The sequence below is a fragment of the Pipra filicauda genome, unplaced genomic scaffold (assembly GCF_003945595.2).
Source record: "Pipra filicauda isolate LSUMZ 115617 unplaced genomic scaffold, ASM394559v2 scaffold167_size3244652_pilon, whole genome shotgun sequence".
Lineage (NCBI taxonomy): Eukaryota > Metazoa > Chordata > Aves > Passeriformes > Pipridae > Pipra > Pipra filicauda.
In genome coordinates, this window is record NW_024104184.1 from 1,736,231 (window position 1) to 1,758,071 (window position 21,841).

The 21,841-nt window shown below is 36.1% G+C and overlaps 1 protein-coding gene across 1 annotated transcript in view; it reads right to left on the bottom strand.

Annotated features, from left to right (window-relative positions):
• Positions 1-402: 402 nt before the first annotated feature.
• PRKAR2B (protein kinase cAMP-dependent type II regulatory subunit beta) overlaps positions 403-21,841 on the bottom strand; it is an 85,009-nt gene continuing 63,570 nt past the window's right edge. The window contains exons 3-11 of the mRNA XM_027731934.2: positions 18,881-18,933; positions 17,677-17,760; positions 9,252-9,358; positions 6,947-7,100; positions 5,631-5,732; positions 5,132-5,206; positions 4,316-4,381; positions 4,011-4,149; positions 403-3,323 (exon numbers count right to left, since the gene is read on the bottom strand). Of these exons, the coding sequence (XP_027587735.1) occupies positions 3,190-3,323; positions 4,011-4,149; positions 4,316-4,381; positions 5,132-5,206; positions 5,631-5,732; positions 6,947-7,100; positions 9,252-9,358; positions 17,677-17,760; positions 18,881-18,933 (914 nt within the window). The 3' untranslated portion in view covers positions 403-3,189. The remainder of the gene's footprint in view (positions 3,324-4,010; positions 4,150-4,315; positions 4,382-5,131; positions 5,207-5,630; positions 5,733-6,946; positions 7,101-9,251; positions 9,359-17,676; positions 17,761-18,880; positions 18,934-21,841) is intronic.

Sequence of the window (21,841 nt, forward strand, 5' to 3'; positions counted from 1 at the left end):
GGAGCACAATGTCATTTGACATTTAAAAAGTGATGGCATCAGCACTAGGACCAAGGAAGCTTGCTTTCCTCAGGGTTTGTGTCTTGTGATTGACTTCAGGGCTGTGGTCAAATTCTTTTCCCCCTGATTAAGGCATTTGTAAACAAACACTTGCTGCCATGTGGATTCTCTTTCTCTTAGTAACATGTGAGCCATGAATGCCTCTCCTACAGGATTCCTCTCAGGCTTTTCTCTCCTCACTCAGTGGGGCATATTTTCAACAAACAATTGGAGCTTCCCCCCCACCCTTTATTTTTTCCTATTTAGAACTTAACCATCTGTCAAATTAATTTAAATCATATGCAGAATTATAAATCACTGTTAAGGTTGGGGAGAAAGGAGAGAGACAAACCAACACATAGCTGTCAAGTAATTGCCAAAGTACTGTTCCTTTAGTTACCTGGCTACAAACAAGGACAAATCAAGGATAAAAATCTTTAATAACCAAAGCACGAACACAGATAGTCTCATAAGGTAAACCTGACATAGTATTGTTTAAAATTATTAGAATTATCTGTCTTTTCTTGAAAGGTCTTTAAAAAAAACAGTGACTTGGTATGATTTCCTTCTTAGGATGAACACTCACCACATTTATGACATGAAGACTGGCATATTTGAAGTGTACATATGAACAGATCCAGGAGAGATCCCAAGTGCTGACTGATGAACAATATAATGATTTGGATGAAACTTAAAAAGTGACAATTTATTACTGTCGGTTAAGACCCCCTGAATTCACCAACAAAGAAAATTCCAGAAACCATCCAGTGCCAAGAGCAACACCATAAAACTGCTGCAACATGAAGTTGTACTTTGGGACTCAGAAAATCCAAAGTCACTCCACAGCTTTTTCCCAGCTATAAACTATGGAGCAAATCATCAAATATAAAGTAGTTATGACAGTTACCACACCAACATGTTGTCTCTTCTGAGTAGACAGAGCATCTGCATAATGTCATTTATGAAAATCAACATGAAAGTGTTAAGAATTATGAATTTTTTTAATAAATGAATATAAATAGGTCACCTGTAACTTTATGACAATGGAATTAAAAGACAACAATATCAATAAACATAGATTTTTATATATAAAAGTGTTGTTTATTGTAAGGAAACTTTAAATATAACCAACAATATTGAAAATATCATGACTGGCATTTATGGCCTTGATTGTAGTTTACTGCCGTACAAGTAATTTCTAGCATTTTTCTTAGTCACATCAAGCCAGTGCAAAATATAGGTAGCTTTTAGAGATTAAGCATACAGAATGACAAGAGTGTAGATTTTGGTTACCTGACATTTCCTTCTAGTTTAACAGGCTTCTCTTTTTTTCCATAAATCAAAAGTACAAAGGCAAGTTATCATATGTGCAATTATTCACACCAGGTTTCTAGGTTAAAAAAAAATTACATTGGTAAATTTTGCTCAGATTGTACTTTTTTACGAATCTGACTTATAATTTATACCATACTGCATGATATAAATGATATATTATTATATAATCATAATTTCATATACAGGTATGATTATATAAATTGTCAGAACATATCACGAACTGTAGGGTAATGATTGCATCAACATACACAAATGTATGGCATTAGAAAAGTCATTATCTAAGAAGGAAAGATGTTATAATTCAGGTGTTTGAAACAGGGCATAAGCAGCCTTCCACCAACTCTTGCAGTGTTATTTTGGCAGAACTACTGCCCATTGCCAGTATGTGCACGAGTTTTCCATGTACATCAACAGACAGGTCAGTAAGCAGTATTAAAATTGGGCCGTGCCTGAAATTTCCAGTCACAGACCCTTGTAAGCAATGAGCCCTGTGCTCCTAATTCAGATGATATTCCCTCTCCTCAGTCTTAGAAGGTATCCCATGCTATTATGGCTGAAGACATTACTTCATGATGACCTACCAGGTTTTTGAAAGCAAGACATGTTAGGTTTAACAATAAAAGATGTGTGCAAAGCTTTGGAAGTACTGATCTTTTAAGTTAAAAATACTTTTACACTTCCTGATAAGGATTTTCAAGGACAAGCTTAGTTTAGCATGGCTTTCAATATCAATCACTTTAGTAATTGACTCTGATCTTTGATAGCTAAGATTAGACTGCAAGAAGAGAGATATACAGCGATCATTTCATTTGAAACAGGTAAAAGATTTAACATAAAAAAGGTGAGATCTAAAAAACAATTAACTAGAGAACAAGCATAGATAGAGAAGACAAAATGCATAAATATAAAACAAGGGAGAAGGAAAACAATATAGGTTATGTATGATTAAGTAGAACATGACAATGACCCATGCCTTTGCTTTGAAAGCATTAAGGTTAATTTGTCAGCTGTCCTCACTCATGTACAGAATGCGTATAACTAATAAAAAATGCAGTTTATTGCAAAGATACACAAGTCCTCTAAATTGCATAAGATATTACAATGTCGTGCTGAAACATGACATATTAAACAAAGAGGACTTTAAAACGAATTACAAAATGTTAAAAATCAGATTTGGGTCATGAGCGTTACACAAAACGCGTTGTCATGCTTTATCTTACGATTAATCTTGTGATTCACTACATCTGTGATAAATGCAACATAAAATCATGACAATTGTAATAGAAAGTAATATCTACTGTATATCTTCTGTATTAATACATATAAACACTTTGTGTGCACTAATACTTTCAACATATCACATTCAAACTAACAGTCTTTCCAGAAAAGTTGTAACGTTTTTTGAAGAACAGAAGCTGGTTTAACAAGTTCATCGCATGTGAGGGTTTTTTTTTAAAATCTATTCTTTATGGAAATGTTGTGTTAAAGGATTTGATTTCCAAAGGTGCTGTGCTAATACATGTCGTCCTAATAGCAGGTGGAACCATCAACTCTAAGCACTTTTAAAAATCAAGTCCACAATTTAATGAATTGCTATTTTGTTTCACACTGTAATAAGTAAAAAAACCAGAACAAAACAAAAACAAACAAACAAAAAAAACCCCAACCAAAATCAAACCAAACCAAAAAACCCCAAACCCACTCTTAAAATCACAGAAAATGCTTGGCATCTATAGGAAGAGAGACAATTTCTCAGTGGACTAACCACTACTGTGCTATATTCTCATAACAGATCTTGTTGCTCCACTGTTTAGTTCATGCACTGGTATCGGCAATGTCCATGTTTGTTCCAAACAGAGCAACTAGCTGCTCCTCATAGTTTGCAATGTTTCTTTTCAGAATTTCCATACAAGGTCCCAAAAGCCTTTCAAATGCCTGCACGTCCATAACTAAGATAAAAAGGGAGAGAAAGAATATGATGTGCTCATCAGTTACAGACACTAACCCTGATATTTATGACATTCCAATGTAAAATTTTAAATGACAACAAAACAGATACTACTGTATAATTAGAAAAAGATAATTAGGAGCTAAACATCAGACCCTGAAAAGCAATGTATGCAAAGGGTTGTCTATGAGCACAACTCCTATAGTCTTCACTTTTCCTGCGCCTGAGATTACAGTGTGATGGAATGATTAATTAACAGGTGGTGAAGACAAAGAGTTTGTTAAGAGCTTAAATCATGGTGATAAAATGGGACAGGATTTTTAAGAGTTACTTCTTAGATGAGTCAGTCTACTGAGAAAAGAAGTACTTTACCTTTCTGCAGACTATTAGACATTAATCTGATAGTTATAAATGGTTTGCAGCGATACTCTGCACAATTTTTAATTCTGTGCAATAAGAGAAATGTTGGAGAATTTGTGTTTAATAGTATTTATCAGTTGCAAATAATTTGTGCAGCTAAATAACATAGATAGGAATGCACAGCAATAGCTGATGTACTTAAACAGCCTTATTTAGGTAAATGTTATTAAATCTTATATTCTGGAGAAAGACAGATAAATACAAATAAAACCAACGAAATAGATTATGTATCATTTTATATTAGATATAAAATATTATTGAACAATACCTAAACATTTGACAGTGCCAAGAGCAAATGCAGACGCAGCTCGTGGTTTGTTAGTTACAAGAGCAAGTTCTCCAAAATATTGTCCTCTTGAGCATCGAGCTATTTCAACTGCTCCATTCTCTTCTAGATCTTGTTTACCCTGAAATATTACGTAAAAAAAGAAAGAAAATTCTGAGTATGAGGGAGAGACTTGCTGAACTCAGGACTGAAATAGCGAAGTTAGTGACAATGGTAGCATCACCATCTAACACTTACAACAAATCAATATTAAAAAAAAAAAAGTTCAGTGTTTTAGGGATGTTTACCTTCCTTGTCATTATAATCCTTACTTCACCAGATTCTACAATGAAGAAAGAATCAGCCAAGTCACCCTGCGCAAGACAAAAAATAAAGTGAGTAAAGGAAATATAGTTTCCCTTTTAGTTTCATTAACATTAAAATATTTGCAACCAGTGCCTTGAAGCTCATCTTTCTGATACCTGTTGGAAAAGAAATCACTTTTAATTTGAAAACCATACTCTAGGCACATAATCAAAACATCTATATGGAACTGCCAGCAAGGACTTTTCATGGAACGACATAGCTGACTGTGCCTTACACAAAAACCAGAAAACCAATGTTATGGAAGATTTTTACGATCCTTACTACTGTTTCTCCACTTCTGTATTTCTTTGAAATTATTTCACTTACTGAGTTTCCAGTATAAAAAGCCTCCAAGGGCTATTTGATACCAGTATTTATCTGGGGGAAGATAATCTCAGTTGCCTATTCTGAAGAGTTTATTTCTGCATTCTTTTTCAAAATGCTACCGTATTTTAACAATAAAACCAAGTTAAGTCCTCAGAGCTCCTCACTGGAAACATGTTTATGTAATTTGAGTTTCTAAGTATACTAAAAGTGTTGTTGACTCCTTTATTATACCAACAAAGAGGGCTGTTTTTCAAAGTACTGTAAGTGAAAAGTTAGCTTTTGAAACAAAATAATCACCTCTCTTAGATACAAGATTCATTGGTTTTGTTTAGGTGAGAAAAAATATAGTTTAGAAGTATGCATTGTCTATAGATAACATGATTACTGTTACGTATTGGAAAAGAAAAACTAAAACTAGAAATAAACTGTACCTGAGCAATGATTTGTTCTCCATCTTTGTACACTTTGGTACCAATCACATCAACCACTTTTAAACGCTCAGACATCTTCATTTAAAAAGAGAAAATGTAGAAATATTTAGTTAACATTATTATACTATATATTTAGAAAACACTTTCATATTTCTTTTCATGGATCTTTGCACAGAATAGTGTATCTTGATTTTCCTGTTTTGATAACCATTAAAAAAGAACTGCTGAACAATGTTCCAGAGGGTATATTACAGTTTTAATAGCCAGGTATTTTGATAGAACTTCCATTTTTGTAAGAAGTCTATATATTCCAAGTCTTCAAAAATTATTTTTAAATACAATATTAACAATAATTCTTTATCCCAAATTTAAAAAAAAACAAAAGTATGCAAACTTTTATAGTGGAGAAACTTTGAATTCCAAATTTAAACTCTTGAAAACCAGAATCTTATCAGACATCTCTGATACAGCCATTAAAATAATTCGATAGAAATCTTACTTCTAAAGATTTAAGGAATGGCAATGACTCAATAAAACTTTCATACATTCTTCTCTTTTTGGCATTATTTTTTACAATGATTCTTCGGAATGTTACCCTGTCCTGAAAACACAAAGAGAAAAAGAGAGTTTATTAACAGAAAATATGTGCGTGCTAGAAAATACTTTAGAAATGGCTGAATATGTTCAAATTACCCCATTTTAGTCACTCAATATAGCTGTCAAACTAGCTGGCCAGTCTCTCCCTACAGTCAGTTGCAAAAGATTCCTCTAGAGGTCAATCGAGAGCTCCTGAAGTTAAGCTCCTAATCTGATTTATGTTATGAAAATCTCTGCCCTTTGGCAGAAAGTACACGCTAAATTCACATACAGAGGGTAGAGAGTTTACATTAAACTGTGAACATTGAGTGTGTAATTTAAGAAATCTTCGATATTTAAACGTTTCATTTACAAAGTTTATTCATTATCCTGAGGTCTTGCACATACTGATATGTACCCCATTAGGATTTTATATTATTATATAAACAAAACCAAAGTACATGGATCTGGGTCTTGGGTCACAGTCCACTTTCTGCTATTTCAGCAGAACAAGATTCACTGCTGCCCTAAACAGCCAACTGGACATTCCTTAGTATTTGGTCACGCAAGTGAACCAGACAGATGCAAAAACTACATGAATGCTGTTTTCTTCTCTTGACTTCATATGACTGTATCCTGGTGACAGAGGGGAAACGCACTGCAAGCCTTCACTGATACAGGTGGGACTTACTGGCCAGTGCAACCCAATCCAATTTAAAGCCATTCTTACAGTGTCCTTATAAAATCCAAAAGTCACATGGATTAAGCTGGTGGAAAACCACGTTTCACTTCAATGGCAAAATGTAATCTTGGGATCAGTCATTAGATTGGTATGCGTATCTTGAAGAAGATGGCCATTGCAGTTTTACTCTTTAGGTAAATTCTATTACTGTTGCCAAAGATCCAGGTAGTATAACCTCATACTGGGAATTTTACTCTGGAACCAAAGGTGTTTCCAATCAAGATGTGGGAGAAAAAGAAAATTATATGCAATTGCAAACTGGGTAATTATAATTAAAATAAAATTAATTTCTTTTTTAAAAAATCAGTATTTTCTTAAGCCTCAGATTTGCATCTGCAGATTCTGAAAAAAACCCAGCGTTGTGTTGGGAGTTCTCAGAATTTTTAGAATTAAACTTTCTGAAATTATAATTTTTTTAAAATGCTGATAATAGCATGCCAGTGCAATTTATATAAAATAGTTTTTTTAAAATAGCTTAAAACAAGTATTCCACTTACCAAACCCCAGATGGCACCAGGAGAGGTAGCTATAATTGTAGCTGCTCTGGGTGTATTGTACATTAAGGCCAACTCACCAAAACATCCTCGGTTATCATAGGTTCCAACACACCTCCCAACACCATCGCATTTTACATAAATATCATATGTACCTCTGTTAATAAAATACATAAATACAATGAGTAGAATCCAGCCCTGGTCTTCACTAAGCAGCCTCTCACTATATTTTTTATACCATGAATTCCAAAGATAAAGTATTTGAAATATACATTTGTTTGTTTATATGGTGTTAAATACCTTGTAGAGACATCTCAGTGACTTCTATAAATAATAAAGGTGGTCTCTTTTTAAAGGGAAGGATAGGGCTATTAGTTTTTACATTAACTCACTTTAAAGACAGACTGGATGTACAGTGATCTATTGGTCATCAGAACTTATTAAAATTAAGATTTAACTTACTATCTGTTTCTTAATTTCACTTTAACCACACTAAACACAAATGTCACAAGTCCTTGCAAAAATTGTTATGACAAGATCGCTGAAATGATAATACAAGTTATTTAATATTTTAAATATTTTACAGTAGTAATTTATAATGAAATAAATAAAGGAGAAGCAGGAAACACAAGGAATGTACCTGAAAAGCAACATAAGATTATGAAATAAAGATATACATGTGTCTAATATATTGTGCATTTAAATCAGTAACTTTTTTTTTGCTTTGGGAATGCAGTAAAACCTGGTATCTTGTAAAACATGATGTTATCACCCCCATTAGTGCTGAGCCATCATTTTGTTCAGTGCTGAATATTTGTATGTTATGTGTTGATAAATCATGTGAATGTAATGCAAAAATCTGTGCAATTATTTCACTGATAAGGGACATAGAGGTGATTCACTGCACCTAAAAACTGCAAGGCTGACAGAATATTATGAAGTCCCTGCAGCCTTTTGCATAAGAGATGACAAACTGTAATCTCACAAAAGCTGAAAAATACTGTCTTTCCACAAAGAATCTTGACACACTTCCATGATCTCCTTATTTAATATTTCAGGTAAAAGGGTCCTACAACAATCATCTAGTCCAACTACCCGACCGCTTCAGGGCTCCCAAAAGTTAAAGAACGTTATTAAAAGAATTGTCCCAATATTTCTTACATACTGACAGGCTTGGAGCATACGACAATCTCTCTAGGAAGCCTGTTCCAGTGTTTGACCACCCACGTGGTAAAGAAATGCTTCCTAATGTCGAGTCTGAACCTCTTCTGGCACAGCTTTGAACCATTCCCATGAGTCTTACCACTGAATACCAAGAGAAAGGCTCGGCATCTCCCTCTCCACTTCCCCTGCTCAGGAAGCTGCAGAGAGCAATGAGGTCGCCCTTCAGCCTCCTTTTCTCCAAACTAGACAAACCCAGAGTTCTCAGCTGCTCCTCACAGGACATTCCTTCCAGTCTTGTCACCAGATTTGTTGCCCTCCTCTGGACACATTCAAGTAACTTCACATCCTTCTAAATTGTGGGGCCCAGAACTGCACCCGGTGTTCAAGGTGAGGCCACACCATCACTGAATACAGTGGGATAATCATGTTTTTTGACCGTCTGGTTGTGCTGATCTACACTGATCAATAGTCTCTGCATTTCTTTTAGAGTTCTAGCATAACCTTCCTATCAAATGCTCCCAGAAATCACTGCATTAGCCTAAAACTACAGTTACAATTAAGAAAAGGTGGTTTGGGACAGCCTGGCTGGAATCCGTGCCAACAGACTAGTGAAGTATGCCAAAATAAATGCTCTTCCTAGCTCACTGATTTCAACAGTAACGATTATCTTGGTTACCCGCTTTGTCCATACAGATCTCCAAATGAAAAGTAAAGACTTAGCTCCTCAAGGTCTAATTATTTTCTTGCAAGCAAGAAAATCTACAGGTAGTACTGAAAAGCAGTAAGATTTCAAATATTGAGCTGTAAAGCTTTTAGCATTGTGTTTTGTGTTAGATCTCTTTCCATGTTAAAAACCAAACCAAACCAACCAAACAAAAAACCAAACCAACCAAACAAACCAAAATAAACCCTCATCTTTGGAATCTAGCAATACATAACAGGAACATATTTCCATATAAAAAAGCTGCCGCCTTTTAGAAACTGCTCTCCATAGCTCAGACAAGAGCCATACTGGTTCACATGTGCTCTTTTTTTTTCTCCCATGCAAATATATGTAAGAGTTAAATACAAGTTCACAGAATATAAGTCTTTCTGAATGACTTTTGCATAATACTTTGTGCTATAATGAGACACAGCAATTCACCTATCAATGACGTAGAAGTTGTCACCATCATCTCCTTGATCAATAACATGTTCCCCTCCTTCAACCAGCTTTTCAAACATCGCATCCAACACCTGAGACATCTGTTCCTGTTTAAAAGAACACAAAAACAAGAAATTATCATCTGCTTTTAAACTTTACCCTTCAAATTAACTAACTGGCCAGCTTCCCAATATGCAGATAAAAAATGTTAATAGGTGGAAAATATTCATGCTACAGAAATGTGTGGATCAACAGAAAGACAGTTTCATTTAGTATTCAGTGTTATCTTTTTCCTCTTCCACTGTTCAGAGTGCAGCTTCCCTTCTTGTCCTTGCAAGTAATAAAATAGATCTTCCCTACTCATGACCATCCAGAGAGAATTCTCAACTGAGTAATGTTATACCATTGAAAGAAAAAAGTGTCTCTCTTATTGAATATGATAAACTTACCTGATTTTGTCTTCACAATTACCTCACAGAATTTAAAGTTTAAAAATGATTCAAAAATCTAAATTATATAATGCCTGCAGAATGTTGGGCCAGATGTAATAATAAAGGTCAGCAGTTCTTTGGTTAAGTATGTAAATGCTGGACTCATTGGGAAGTAGAAATTTACACACAGTTATAAAACTACTTTGTTAATTTGAATGGAATACAAATGGTTAGAGAGAAATGTTAAAAGACATGTGATCATCTGAATTACAACTGTCTAATAACAAAACCAAATCACTAATTACATAATCTGTGTTGTTTGGTGCAAATTTGCTAAAACTTGACTATTCACATCTAAAAAACCCAAACGCAGCTCATTGCAGATTAACAATGTGGCTTCTAAAAAGATAATTTAAACATTTAAATTTTATTTTCAGTTTATCCCACAATATACCTAAAATTCTACCAATAACCACAAAATCATACTTTACTTGTTGAAACTTATTAAGTATGTATCATACTGGAAAGAGCAGTTTCTAGTGAAAACCATGGTAAAAGAAAAGCCTGTACATTTGCAATGGTTCAATTCATAGCCTTTCCAGTCACTGAAAGATGTATGGCATTTGCCTTTCTGGAGACAACCAGCCTAAGCCAGTCCTGTAGAGTCTTTGTGCAGCCCATGGACAGAGATAACCATATAAGATAGTTCAGAATGAATTTCATCCTTGTGCTGTTGAATTTCTTCACTTACTGAAAGCTTTTAAAAATATTAGCAGTACCATGTTATCCAAGTCTTTTTGAAAAATGGAAGCTAAATAAAATTTTACTTCACAGAGTTCACTGTGTGTGGGCACAAAGAACAAAGGAATGGCAGCATCCATCCTTTGTACAGCTGATCATGGTAAAGTACAGTAAGACATCATGCAGCCCTCCTAGGCCAGCAAAGAATCATTTAACTATGTCTCTATTTAGCTGGTACCTTTGTTAGTATAGACAAGTATGTATTTGCAAAAAGAAGGATCATTGTAGGTATCAGTGAATGTGTTATAGTCCATTTCAGAGAAAGAGAAAAGTGTGTGTGGGTGCCATTGGGGGAGACTGAAAATTAGGGGCAGGACTTGCCTTTTAAAAACTTTCATGCTTAAATTAATAGGTAATATTACTTCATTTTTTACAGTCCTCCCTATGTGAACTAAAAGAAACTCCTACAGAATCTGCAAAACTGACCTAATCAGTTAATTGCCTGAAGCATTTGAAGCAGCACCTTCCCTTTCTCTTGCTTTACATCTGAGTTTTCAAAGTGGCTCTCCAACCAACAGCCCTTGGCTGCCATTTGAAAACAAGTAAGAATATACAGAATGCTCCACACTTCATGGAGGCTAGAGGCCATATGTTATCCTCTAAATGCAAGCAATGCAAGAAAAATGCATTATATGAACCTCAATCCTTGGAAATTAAAATACTTTAAAAAAAGCCCCAGACAGGAATGACAACTGCTTTACCAAGGACATCCCCTTGGACCAGTGTGTGATCCCATCCCTCCTGCCAGGTCAAGTGAAAAACTGTAAATAAACACTCACTCTCCTATCTTTGTATCACACAAAGCACTGTCCTCCAGATGCATGTTGTTTTATTTGAAATAGTACGTTAACCTCAATTTCTCTCCAGTCAACAAAACAAACATAACACTCACATCTCAAGATAATTCCTTGAAAAAAACCAGTCGGTGAGATAATGGACATTAAGTATAGTTTAAACTACATTTTATTTAGTATAAAACTTTCACAGATTAAAAAGCCAGTCACTTGTATGTCCTTGCAAGACAGATTTTGATTCATTCAGGAGAGCTGGTAGACCATGGCATGTCCTTCCCAAATGTCAAAGGCTCTTTTAACTGCCAAACTATCAAGTGCTTTCCTACTGCTGTGCCAGGTACATGTCTTCTTAATATCAATTTATAAACTTACTGTGAGCTGTTTTGTAAAGAAAAAAGGACAAAGTTCTCCGCACTAAACTCCAACACTGGGGCTTCCAAGAAGCACTGATGTTTAAACTGCTGATATAAACATTTGTTGTTTGACAAAGTGCTACCTGAATCAATGAAGACACTGTAGATAAAATGGAAAGTAGGACATAATCATCACTGGTAGTCATGACAATGACAAATATAGAAAGTAAGTTCTGAAAATTTTCCTTCCCCACTATTTAAGAAAAGGAATTTGAGAGATAGAAGGCACAGCTACATTTCTACAATTAAAATGACGTGGTGTCTAACAGCAAACCAACACAATCTTAATCGGCATTTGACAGGAGCCAGTAAAATCCAGATATTAAGATGAGTGCAATAAATCTCTAAAGTAATGGATAGTATGTTGGGATTATATATGCTTGGAAATCCTCAAAAAGAAGGATGAGTGTGCTGCTGGAGTGCTCCTTGGTACACAGGAATCTCAGTTAATTTCCCTTTTAGATCCAAGACATCCTGCACAATTAAGTGGGCATAAGATTGCCTTGCACTTTAGTAAAACAGTAGCAACAAGACTTGCCTATCTCATATGACTTGTAAAAATTATAATGTTCTGAGACACAATCATAAGACTATCATGAGAACAAAGTGAATCCACACTTCTATTGTCCCTGAGTTCATAAACCACTTCATGCCTTCCTCCTACAACCATTCTACTAAAATGAGCCCCAGTTAAAATGGCATCCTGCTGGCCACCTTATCCTCACTATGTGAATTATAAAATATCAACGAATTAATATTCAACATGATATTAGGAAGTCAACGAAGCAGACAGAATACCAAAATAGGAGCAAGAGATGGGGAGGGTGAGGGGAGTGGGGGGAAGAGAGGGAGAAAATATTGGTAAACAGTCAAGGAAATCATGGGAAGAAAAGGACTTCTTAATCAACAAGTCAGGACCTTGTAGAGGAAGAGTAGATCACAGAATTCATGTCTACAGCTCTCTGCATTTGTTTTTCACAACAAAACCTTGTATATACACTCCTCAGAACTCTGATATAAATGTCAGCAGCAATATTGATCCAATTCAAAATATTTAGTTCCCTTGTGTAATATCCACTTGTAAACTAATTAAAAGGCATTTATTTCCTCACTATCAAAGAATCTACTTTGTATTTCAAAGTATAATCAATATTTTCAAGCGATAATATTTTTCTTGAGTAAATACCTTGCCTTTTCTCCACATGTGTTAAATTAGTATTCTGCCTCTCAAATATCATGCACATGCCCATCAGTCAGGCTCAGTAACCCATTTCATACGTTGTAACTAGCCCTCTGAGCTAACTGACTGATTCTTTTTAGAAGTTTGTTAAAAAAAATTAAAAAGAGCAGAAATAATTCAGAGTTGCAAATAGTTTCCAAAATTCTTAAGCCAAATATGAAAGTACCTTACATTGTGCCGTTCTTTTGCAGAACATCTTCAACAGCTGATTAGAGAATCACAGAATAATTTAGGTTGGAAAAGACCTTTAAGATGATTGAGTCTAACCATTACCCAGCACTACCAAGTCCACCACTAAACCATGTCCCCAAGGACTACATCTACACGTCTTTTAAATACCTCCAGGGATGGTGATTCCATCACTTTCCTGGACAGCCTCTTCAAACGCTTTGACAACCCTTTTGGTGAAGATCTTCTGTTAGGAGTTACAGGGAATGCTTTGGCCTTAAGTATAAGAATCCACTATTCATAAAACAGTTACATTATCTCTCTTTCATCTTCCTTCAAGTTAATCAATTCTAATTGATTAATCAATATTTGTGCTCTCTTATACTAATTCCCCAGGTACATGACTGGCAATATGCCCAGAAATTGCTACTGATTATTTGTGAACAATATGTATAATTTATTACCTTTTGTAAAAGGGTCAAGACCTATTTTAAATATTCTCTACAAGCATTAGCAGGGCAAAGCTCTCCAACATAAAATTTCCCTGAAAGAGAATAGATGATCTAACGCTGCTTCTGAATTTTTGCAAAAGACAGGATTCAACCTTAAAGTGCAAGGGCACGGCACAGATTTGACGGTACCAGTCCATTGAGCCACGTTGTTACTCTGATAAAAGGTTCCTCGGGTTTTTTAACCGCTGCCCTATTGGCCATAAAAGCCAAACCAAATAGCCTGTTGGTAATCACCCCAGCAAATTTTCCTGTTAAGAGACAAACCCAACAGAACAACAACTCTGAATTGCATTGTAAAAAGGAAGAGTAGAAGGCTGCCTTGGACACTAGATGAGCTGCTGCTCCTCGTGACAAAACAGTTGTTAGGCTGAACAGAGAGAAATTCCAGTAATAGCGACTTAGGGCCTGTCCTAATGGCTCAAGACATTTGTTCACCATCTTGTTTTCACCTTGCTGGCTTACACTAAGTGGAAGTGGAGGGGAAAGGGGGCATGGAGCTTTGGATTCCACTGCTAGTAATCTCCAGCATCTGGAGCACAAAGGAGGTTGTCAGGTAACATGTTGTGCATGCAGGTAGAATAAGCAGCCTGGCACACCATGGCAAACCTAGGAAAACAAAAGTAATATGGTTTCTGGCAATGGGGTAGCAGGCAACTGAGAAGAACAATAAATAATATTATGGTCTAAGAGAAAGAAGTTTTTCTGGGAAGAAAAACAGGAAGAGATGCTTTAGAAGAGGAATGAGTTAATCTAATATAGGTTACATTAACAGCATGGGGAGAAGAATACAAATATCTGAATAGACCTTCCTCTTCTAATTCACTCATCCACGTGGTTCTGCTCCTAGAATTTCTCAATTCTTTTCTGATCCGGTCCTCTAAAACTAGCCAAACACCTCTGCAAAACCTTTTTCCCCCATCTTGTTGCAAATGCATGTTTCAATCAATATTTTTCTCTTCAAGTAATTCTTTCAATACTGTTACACACTAGCTAAAACTGATATTGAGTAACAGCAACTAGATGGCAAGGCAAAAAGATTGCTAACATTGCTTTAGGGAATGTAAAAGAGTTTAAAACATAAGTGTGGCTCAAGGAAATGTACCAGAACTGCTGTTCCTTTACACTACTATATTTTCAACCAAAGCCAATATGTGAAATATTGATATTTATAAATACTTTTGTGTAAGTTTACCTGTCTGATATTCAAAAAGTGCTATAGGTAAATGCAGGCTCAAGACAGTGTTGTGTGTAGTTGTCTCAAAGTCTGAAGGTTATCTTTTTCTCCTCTCTCTCATTTAGCCTCATGTTCAAATGTTTCTGCTGTTCTTTAATTTTATGTGATGGCTCTTGTCTGTTCAGATGATACCCTTATCTTATCCTTCCATTCAAATTACTATACAGTCTGTGAGGGTGGGATGAAGTTTTAAGAAAATGTGGACTCCACTGAGCATCATGTACTGAACACAATTCTGATCATGCTGTAAGACATTGTTATTCTGTATTTGAGAATGGTGTTTGACACCCTGCTAAAAGGCCATCAGGGAAAAGTCATTAAGTGCTTTACATTGTCTCTACCTCCATAACTGATCTCTGAAACAATGAATTTGATACACAGAACTATAGCAGAAAGAGGCTGAAGTTCAATGCAAGGAAAAAAAACCGAAACAGTGGGAGTGGGTGATGCTATCAGTACAAAGCTTGACTTTTGTTCCAGAGACTTGAGCTTTAGCAGCTGAAGATGTTATCTCTCTCTGAGATGAAGGAGGTTTTTGCTAATACACCACTCTGCAAACTGCAGCAGCAGAGGTGAGGAAGAGAGCTGGCATAGGAACATTTAAATTACTGCAACTACAGTGGCAGAGCCCTTGAGTCACTGCATAGAAGGAGAACAAGAAGGAGGAGTGGGAGAAGTCCCCTGAGGACTACAGATCCCGGCTCCACAGGAGCACGCCAGACTTAAGAAGGCTATATTTTAATACCCTTGCTGTCTTCAGAGCTCAGTAGTTTTCCAATGTCTTTTATGAGTAAAATTATTATAATAAAAACTCTTCTACAAAAATTATCTTATTCCACTTCCCAGAGTGCTGTCTATAAAGAATTTCAAGTAGGAGGAAGTCTTCTTAATCCACTGGACAACCTGAGCAAAGGTGGGTGAACAAGACTTTGGAGATCCCAGGAGCGGATTTCAAGGCTTTGGATTGCAGAGATCCACAGGGGATCTAAGGAAGCTAAGAAGTCTTCTGCTAAACGCCTGGGACAGGCTATGGGAACTCTTAGCAATTACAAGTAACTGATTCAGAAGCAAAACCTAAAAAAAAAATGTTCAAAACATCAGTATTGAGACAGCAAGCACAGTCCTGAGAAGACCTTCACAAACAGGAAGTAACCCCTCAATATTTCTTGGAAGAATCTGGAAAAAGTCTGTCAAGTGTCCACACTGGACATTGTGTCTACACAGTGTTACAATATAGCTGATTTGATGCCAACAGATCCCTATCCTGCAGACCAAGTGGCTGATGACTATTTAGACAGAAGATCTAGTTCTTGCTATAAGGGCAAGCAGATCCCATCCAGAGGATAGATACTGTAAGCACTATTAACATCACAGTAGGTTCTAGGAGTACATGATAATCCACTGGGTCACAGGGCTCGTAAGAGAGAGGTGCTCAGAGACTAACCAAGAGAGGCCATTGGCAGACTGATGTAGTGATGGTCCAGCCAAGTGGAAGCCAGGACACAGAAACAATAAGGAAAATATATAATAAAGCAATTTCACATCCAGAGCAGACGCCCACAAACAACTTTGTATCCCTGAAGCTATTCAGAAAAATAATTCAGGAGTAGAAGGGGTATCATGCATGACTTCAGCTTGAACAAGTATAGTGGAACAGCTGATTAACTACCTATTAAACAGATAGCATGATGGAATTAGGAAATCTTCTGTGTTAGGATCCCTCGTGTCCCAACAATGCACATTGTATTATTAGCACCCATGTTGAGACTTCTGATGCCCTCCTATAATGCTGACTCCAGGGTTCTGCAAAGGTGGGAGTTTGTGGCTCACTGCCCTCCTCAGGGCTTCTCTGGGAAGAGGTACCAGGGGTCAGGGCTCAGCCTTTATGCAGACAGAATCAGGAGCTGGAAACCTGCAGCACAGATTAATGTGATTCTATGTAAGAGCACCTGATTTCCAAACAGAGCTGCAGACTGGCCTTTCCATTAGCTCCTTCTTGAATCAAATTTTAAACTTTCTGTTCTAATACTTAAAACTCTACATAATTATTTTCATTTCCGCCATGCTCCCTCCCCTGACAGCATCAAATCAATTCCTTTGAGAAAGCATTTGGTATGCTGTGAGTCATCCCAACCTCAGTATGCATGTTTTGATTGATACGATCACCTTTTCCCTTAAACAATCCTGTGCCTTTTTTTCGGTAGCATTATCACCTTTGTCTGATCCAGATCACTCACTCAGTTCATTTAAGCTTTCATAAAAGCCCAGAGTTATTCTTATAGGCAACAGAAGGAAATTATTTGCATAGAATAACGTTATCTGAAGCTTTTTTATGCTATCTGCATTAAGTGAAATAATAATGGAAACACTTCGCTATTGCCTTTCTCTTTCCCCCTATTTTATAACTCACTTGTTCAATTACATCCAGACTTAAACTGTAGGCTTTAGGTGTAATTTTCTGTTTTGAGGGAGCACTCAGCACCTTTTGGATGCTAAAAAGTAACTAGTAGAGACAACTTAAACATTCCAGTTAACTGATGCATTTATACACATCAATGTACAGCAAGATTTAAAATAAGAAAATAAAACATTTTACAATCATAATAATGCATAGATTCATATTAATGTACTTCAAGATTATCATCTATGGTGGTGAACAGAAGACTATATGATGTATCAATTATAAAAATGTAATTTCTGGAATTTATGAAACAGTCAAGAAAGCATATGTAAGAGCTTACAAAAGTAAAATCAGTAAATTTCTGTTCAAAAGCTCGAGAATTAATTCTTAGCAGCACTGCTAAATGCTGTTCATTACAAAGAATTTCTTACCGGGTCTAGGTTCTTAAAAAGAAGGATGTCCTTGCACGCCTCCTGCAGTCTGTTTCTTTGATCATCTGTTTTGGGGTGAATAATCTGAGGGATGTAAGACAAAAACTCTTAAGGTGGTTATCATATAGCAGCACTAGCTGAAGGACTGAGCTAATTCAGCTATGCATTTTACACAATATTTTGGCCATGCTTCATAACACTTTCATTTCAGAACCTTCAGGATTTGAATAAACACTCAATGATAACATGGTATCACCACACCATTAGCAAATGTGACACTGCTGTATTTAAGCTTACAAGATCTTTACACCTGTAGAATCCACTTCATTTCTGCAAGCCATTCTGGATACTTTTATCTACACTACAGTTACATAAACATTACTACTCTCTGATCGTATTTGGGGCATGTATGTTTTAGAAAAAGCATCACTGTTATATTCAGTCATTTGCCACGACTACTTCCTAAAGAGTGTTTTGTGAAATAGTATGTGTGTAAAATTCATATCAGAAATTTCACAGAGTAAACAACAGACTTGACACTATCTGAGCGAGCCAGAGATTTACTAAATTACCAATATGCGGTTCATGTGAGTATCAATCAAGTTGCTCAACTCATATGCTTCAAAAGATATGCTAAGTATAGCTGTGATAGTATAGGGTAACCTTTTTGACAGTGTTACAAACCAGAAATTAGGTAGAACATAAACAATTAAACTTCTCTTGAAAGTCATGCTATTTCATCTTAAAAGCTAAATAAATGTGTTTCAAAGGGTGACACAAACAAAACAAACACAGTTCATTAGTTATTGCATTTTACACCTAAAAATCTTAGCAATTTTATAGTTTACCTTTTTCTGCCTTATGAAAAATACTAGAATATTGAGGAAACTACTGCAAGATTGTGAGGACACCAAATAAATGTTTTGAGGAGCAGGTGCTCTCTACGTAAATATAATTGCACAAAAATGTTTCCTTAACCACATATCACATGTTTGGTAATTTAGAATAATACATCAGGTCCTATATGGGTGACTATAATCAGAATTTTTAAATGTTTCTTTAACACAAAAACCCAAGAGCTTACTAAAGTATACTATAATAAGGATGCTTTTGGAAAGGAATGATAATGCTAGTTGCATTTCTCTTCCTAAATTTGATGCCCAAGACTTGAAAAAGTAAGTATTTGTCTCTAAGCATTAAGTACCCTAGATTCTGCGTCGTCCTCTTCCTCATCAGGATTGTAAGCTTCTGCACACACTGAAATAAAAAAAAAGTATAATCTTAATTCAAATTACAATACTGTTTCACAAGATTTACAGAACAGAAAATGCATTGTGTGGCACAGGAATAATATGCAGTAACGTAATACACTCAATAGAGAAGCTGAGAGGGTCCATAGCAGGTCAACTCCAAACTGCATGTGAAACAAAGCCACATTTGTATAATTTTTGGACATGTTTTCCCTGGTTTGAAAGACCTCTAATATAAGTTTCTCACCTAACCTCTTCTAAATGATCTTACCTTACTATCAGAATTTTTTTCTGATGTCTAAGTTAATTATTTCATGTTAGAATTCAAGCTATCCATATAGGATGGAGAGATTACATAATTCCCTTCCTCTGTGTAGGTTCAAGGTGGTTTCGGGTGTGTTTCTTTGGTTGGTTGGCTGGCTCAAGCTATTTTACTGGGAGTCTTTTGCATACTTGAAAACTTTTCACTCCTTCCTACCTTTCACTTTTTAGGCTAAATAATTTTGGTTCTTCAGCTTTTTCCTTACAAGGCACGTTTTTCAGCTCTCTAACTCTCCTTATTGCCATTCCCCAAACTCCGTCCATTTAGCCCTCTTCCTTGAAATGCGATGCTCAAATCTAGACCCAGTATTTGAACAGAGCAGAGCACTGAGTATAACACATGAATTACTCTGCATATTTTGCAGGCTGTATGACTATTTCATCCATCATGCCTTCCTTACAATAGGTTGACTACATTTACTCATGTAATATTTATGACATATATAATTTTCAATACTTAAGCACTGCTTAACCATCTGTCCGGTGCCTGTATAAGGCTGTTCTGTCCAAGTGCAGTACCATGCACTTAGGCTTGTTAAATATTACCTTATTTTCAAAGCCATTTCAAGATCATTTCCAATTCTAATCCTGTTACCTGACATCCTTCCAATCCCTTCTCAACTTTGTGACAACTGCAAATTTAATAAGCATATTCTCTAAAACATAATCCAGATTATTACTGAAAAAACAGAATAGTGTCTAAAAAAAAACTCTTGCGGAATATGGACGAGTGAAACAGCAGTAGCTGTTTGGGGTTTACCTTATCCAACCAGTTTTGCAGCTGTATCCCATGCAACTTCCAGTGAGGCACTGCTTCATGTTCCTTAGCTTGTTTATAGGGTAGTCTTGTAAAACAGCATTCAAAAGTTTCTTAAATTCAAAATGTAGGACACTCGCTCCTTTTCTTTTATCCACAAGTTTTAATCTCTTGTTACAGGGTATTAGATAGTTCCAACAAATCCATGTTGATTGCTATCTGTTACCTTCCTCCAGGCATTTACAAAATGAATATTTGTCTGTAATTTTTCTAGGAACAAAATTATCTATAAACCTATGATAGGCATATTCTCTCCATAGCTCTCCCATCCTTTTAAAAATGAGTTTTTCTATTTTTCTGGGAGGGTTTTCACACTTATTTTTTTTCTTCAGATTCTTAATGGCTATTGCTAACAGGGCTGAGACTAATTTAGACAATTCTTTCAGTTTCCAAGTATAGTGTGTCTGAGGCACAGCTAACTTGGGAACACCTAACACATAAGTTACTGTCTGATTTTTCCTTTCTCTGTTCTAGGCTGTTTTCCATATACTCTAGTGGAAACTGATGTGCTTTTGTTAAGCAGCAGAGCAACACCTTCCTGGAACATGCTCTTACCAGAAATATACTTCCAGAACAACTCCTGTTACTCCTGATGTACTTACTACTACACAGTCTTTTCTTGTTCATATTTTTTGGTCTTGGCTTCTTTGATGTGTTTTGATTTGGGTTTTTTTTTCTCTTTTTCTCTTTTTTCTCTTTTTCTATTCTTTTGTACTTGTTCTGAATAATCCAAACTGGTTTTAATTTAGTGCATGGTTCCTTCTTGTGCTTGATATAAATGAAGTGCTTAATTAGACATATTTATTTCACTATGCTTTTTGTCCTTCTCCTGTCCTGTCTTGGTTTGCATTTTTTCTCTTTATAATTTTTCTTTGACAAACAAACAATTCTTTCTTTTCTCCAGACTCCTTTCCAAAGAGATTATGCCCACAGTCCTCTCATACTCCCTTGAAACCTGTTGTTCTGACTTTTACCTCATTCCCTCCCTGAAATCTGTGACTCCTGTCATCACAGGGTAACTCACTCAACCTGCCTTTTCTCTCCCCATTCTTGCAACAGCTTCTCCCTTAGAGTTGGTATCAAATATAATAGCTTCCATTTTGATTGCTTTTCCCACCATCTCAAACTTTGGTTTTAAGTGCACTGCAAAACGTTTCGGGCAGTTGGTATTCTCCTTTATTGGCCTCCAGCAGATGACTGATTTAAATCCCTCACTGTCACCATCCCCCGTACCCTGACAATAGCAAATACCCTGATCCATCTGATCTCTTTGGTGGACTGTGCAATGCCGGTGTAACAACGGAGCCCATGAGCTTTTCCCGTTAGTATTACTCAGAGCATTGGCACGTCTAACTCCCTCTATGGTTGGGTCACAGAACAAGTGTCTGAACCAAAACATGCAACAGCCTCTCCCTCCTCCCTGTCCTCTAACCATGTCTTTCCTATGCTAGTTCAGCCACAGTGTTGTTCATGGATTGAGATTTGGTGTCCTCTCGTTTATTCCCCATACTTCCTATATTATTATACAAACAACTTATGAAGTAGTGACCTGGTAGACGCATTAACCTCCTCATTACCATACCCAATTAAGATGATTTCATGGTAAAGCATATAATCACATGTATTATACACACTCCCACAGGAAGTTCTGGTCCTCACTGTATCATGCACTCAGCTAAAATGTCACCTTTATAAAACTTGACATCTTCAAAAATGTGGAGAAATTTGACAGAAGTCCCTCTGGAACTGACTGAAAGATTCTTATGCAGTTTACTAG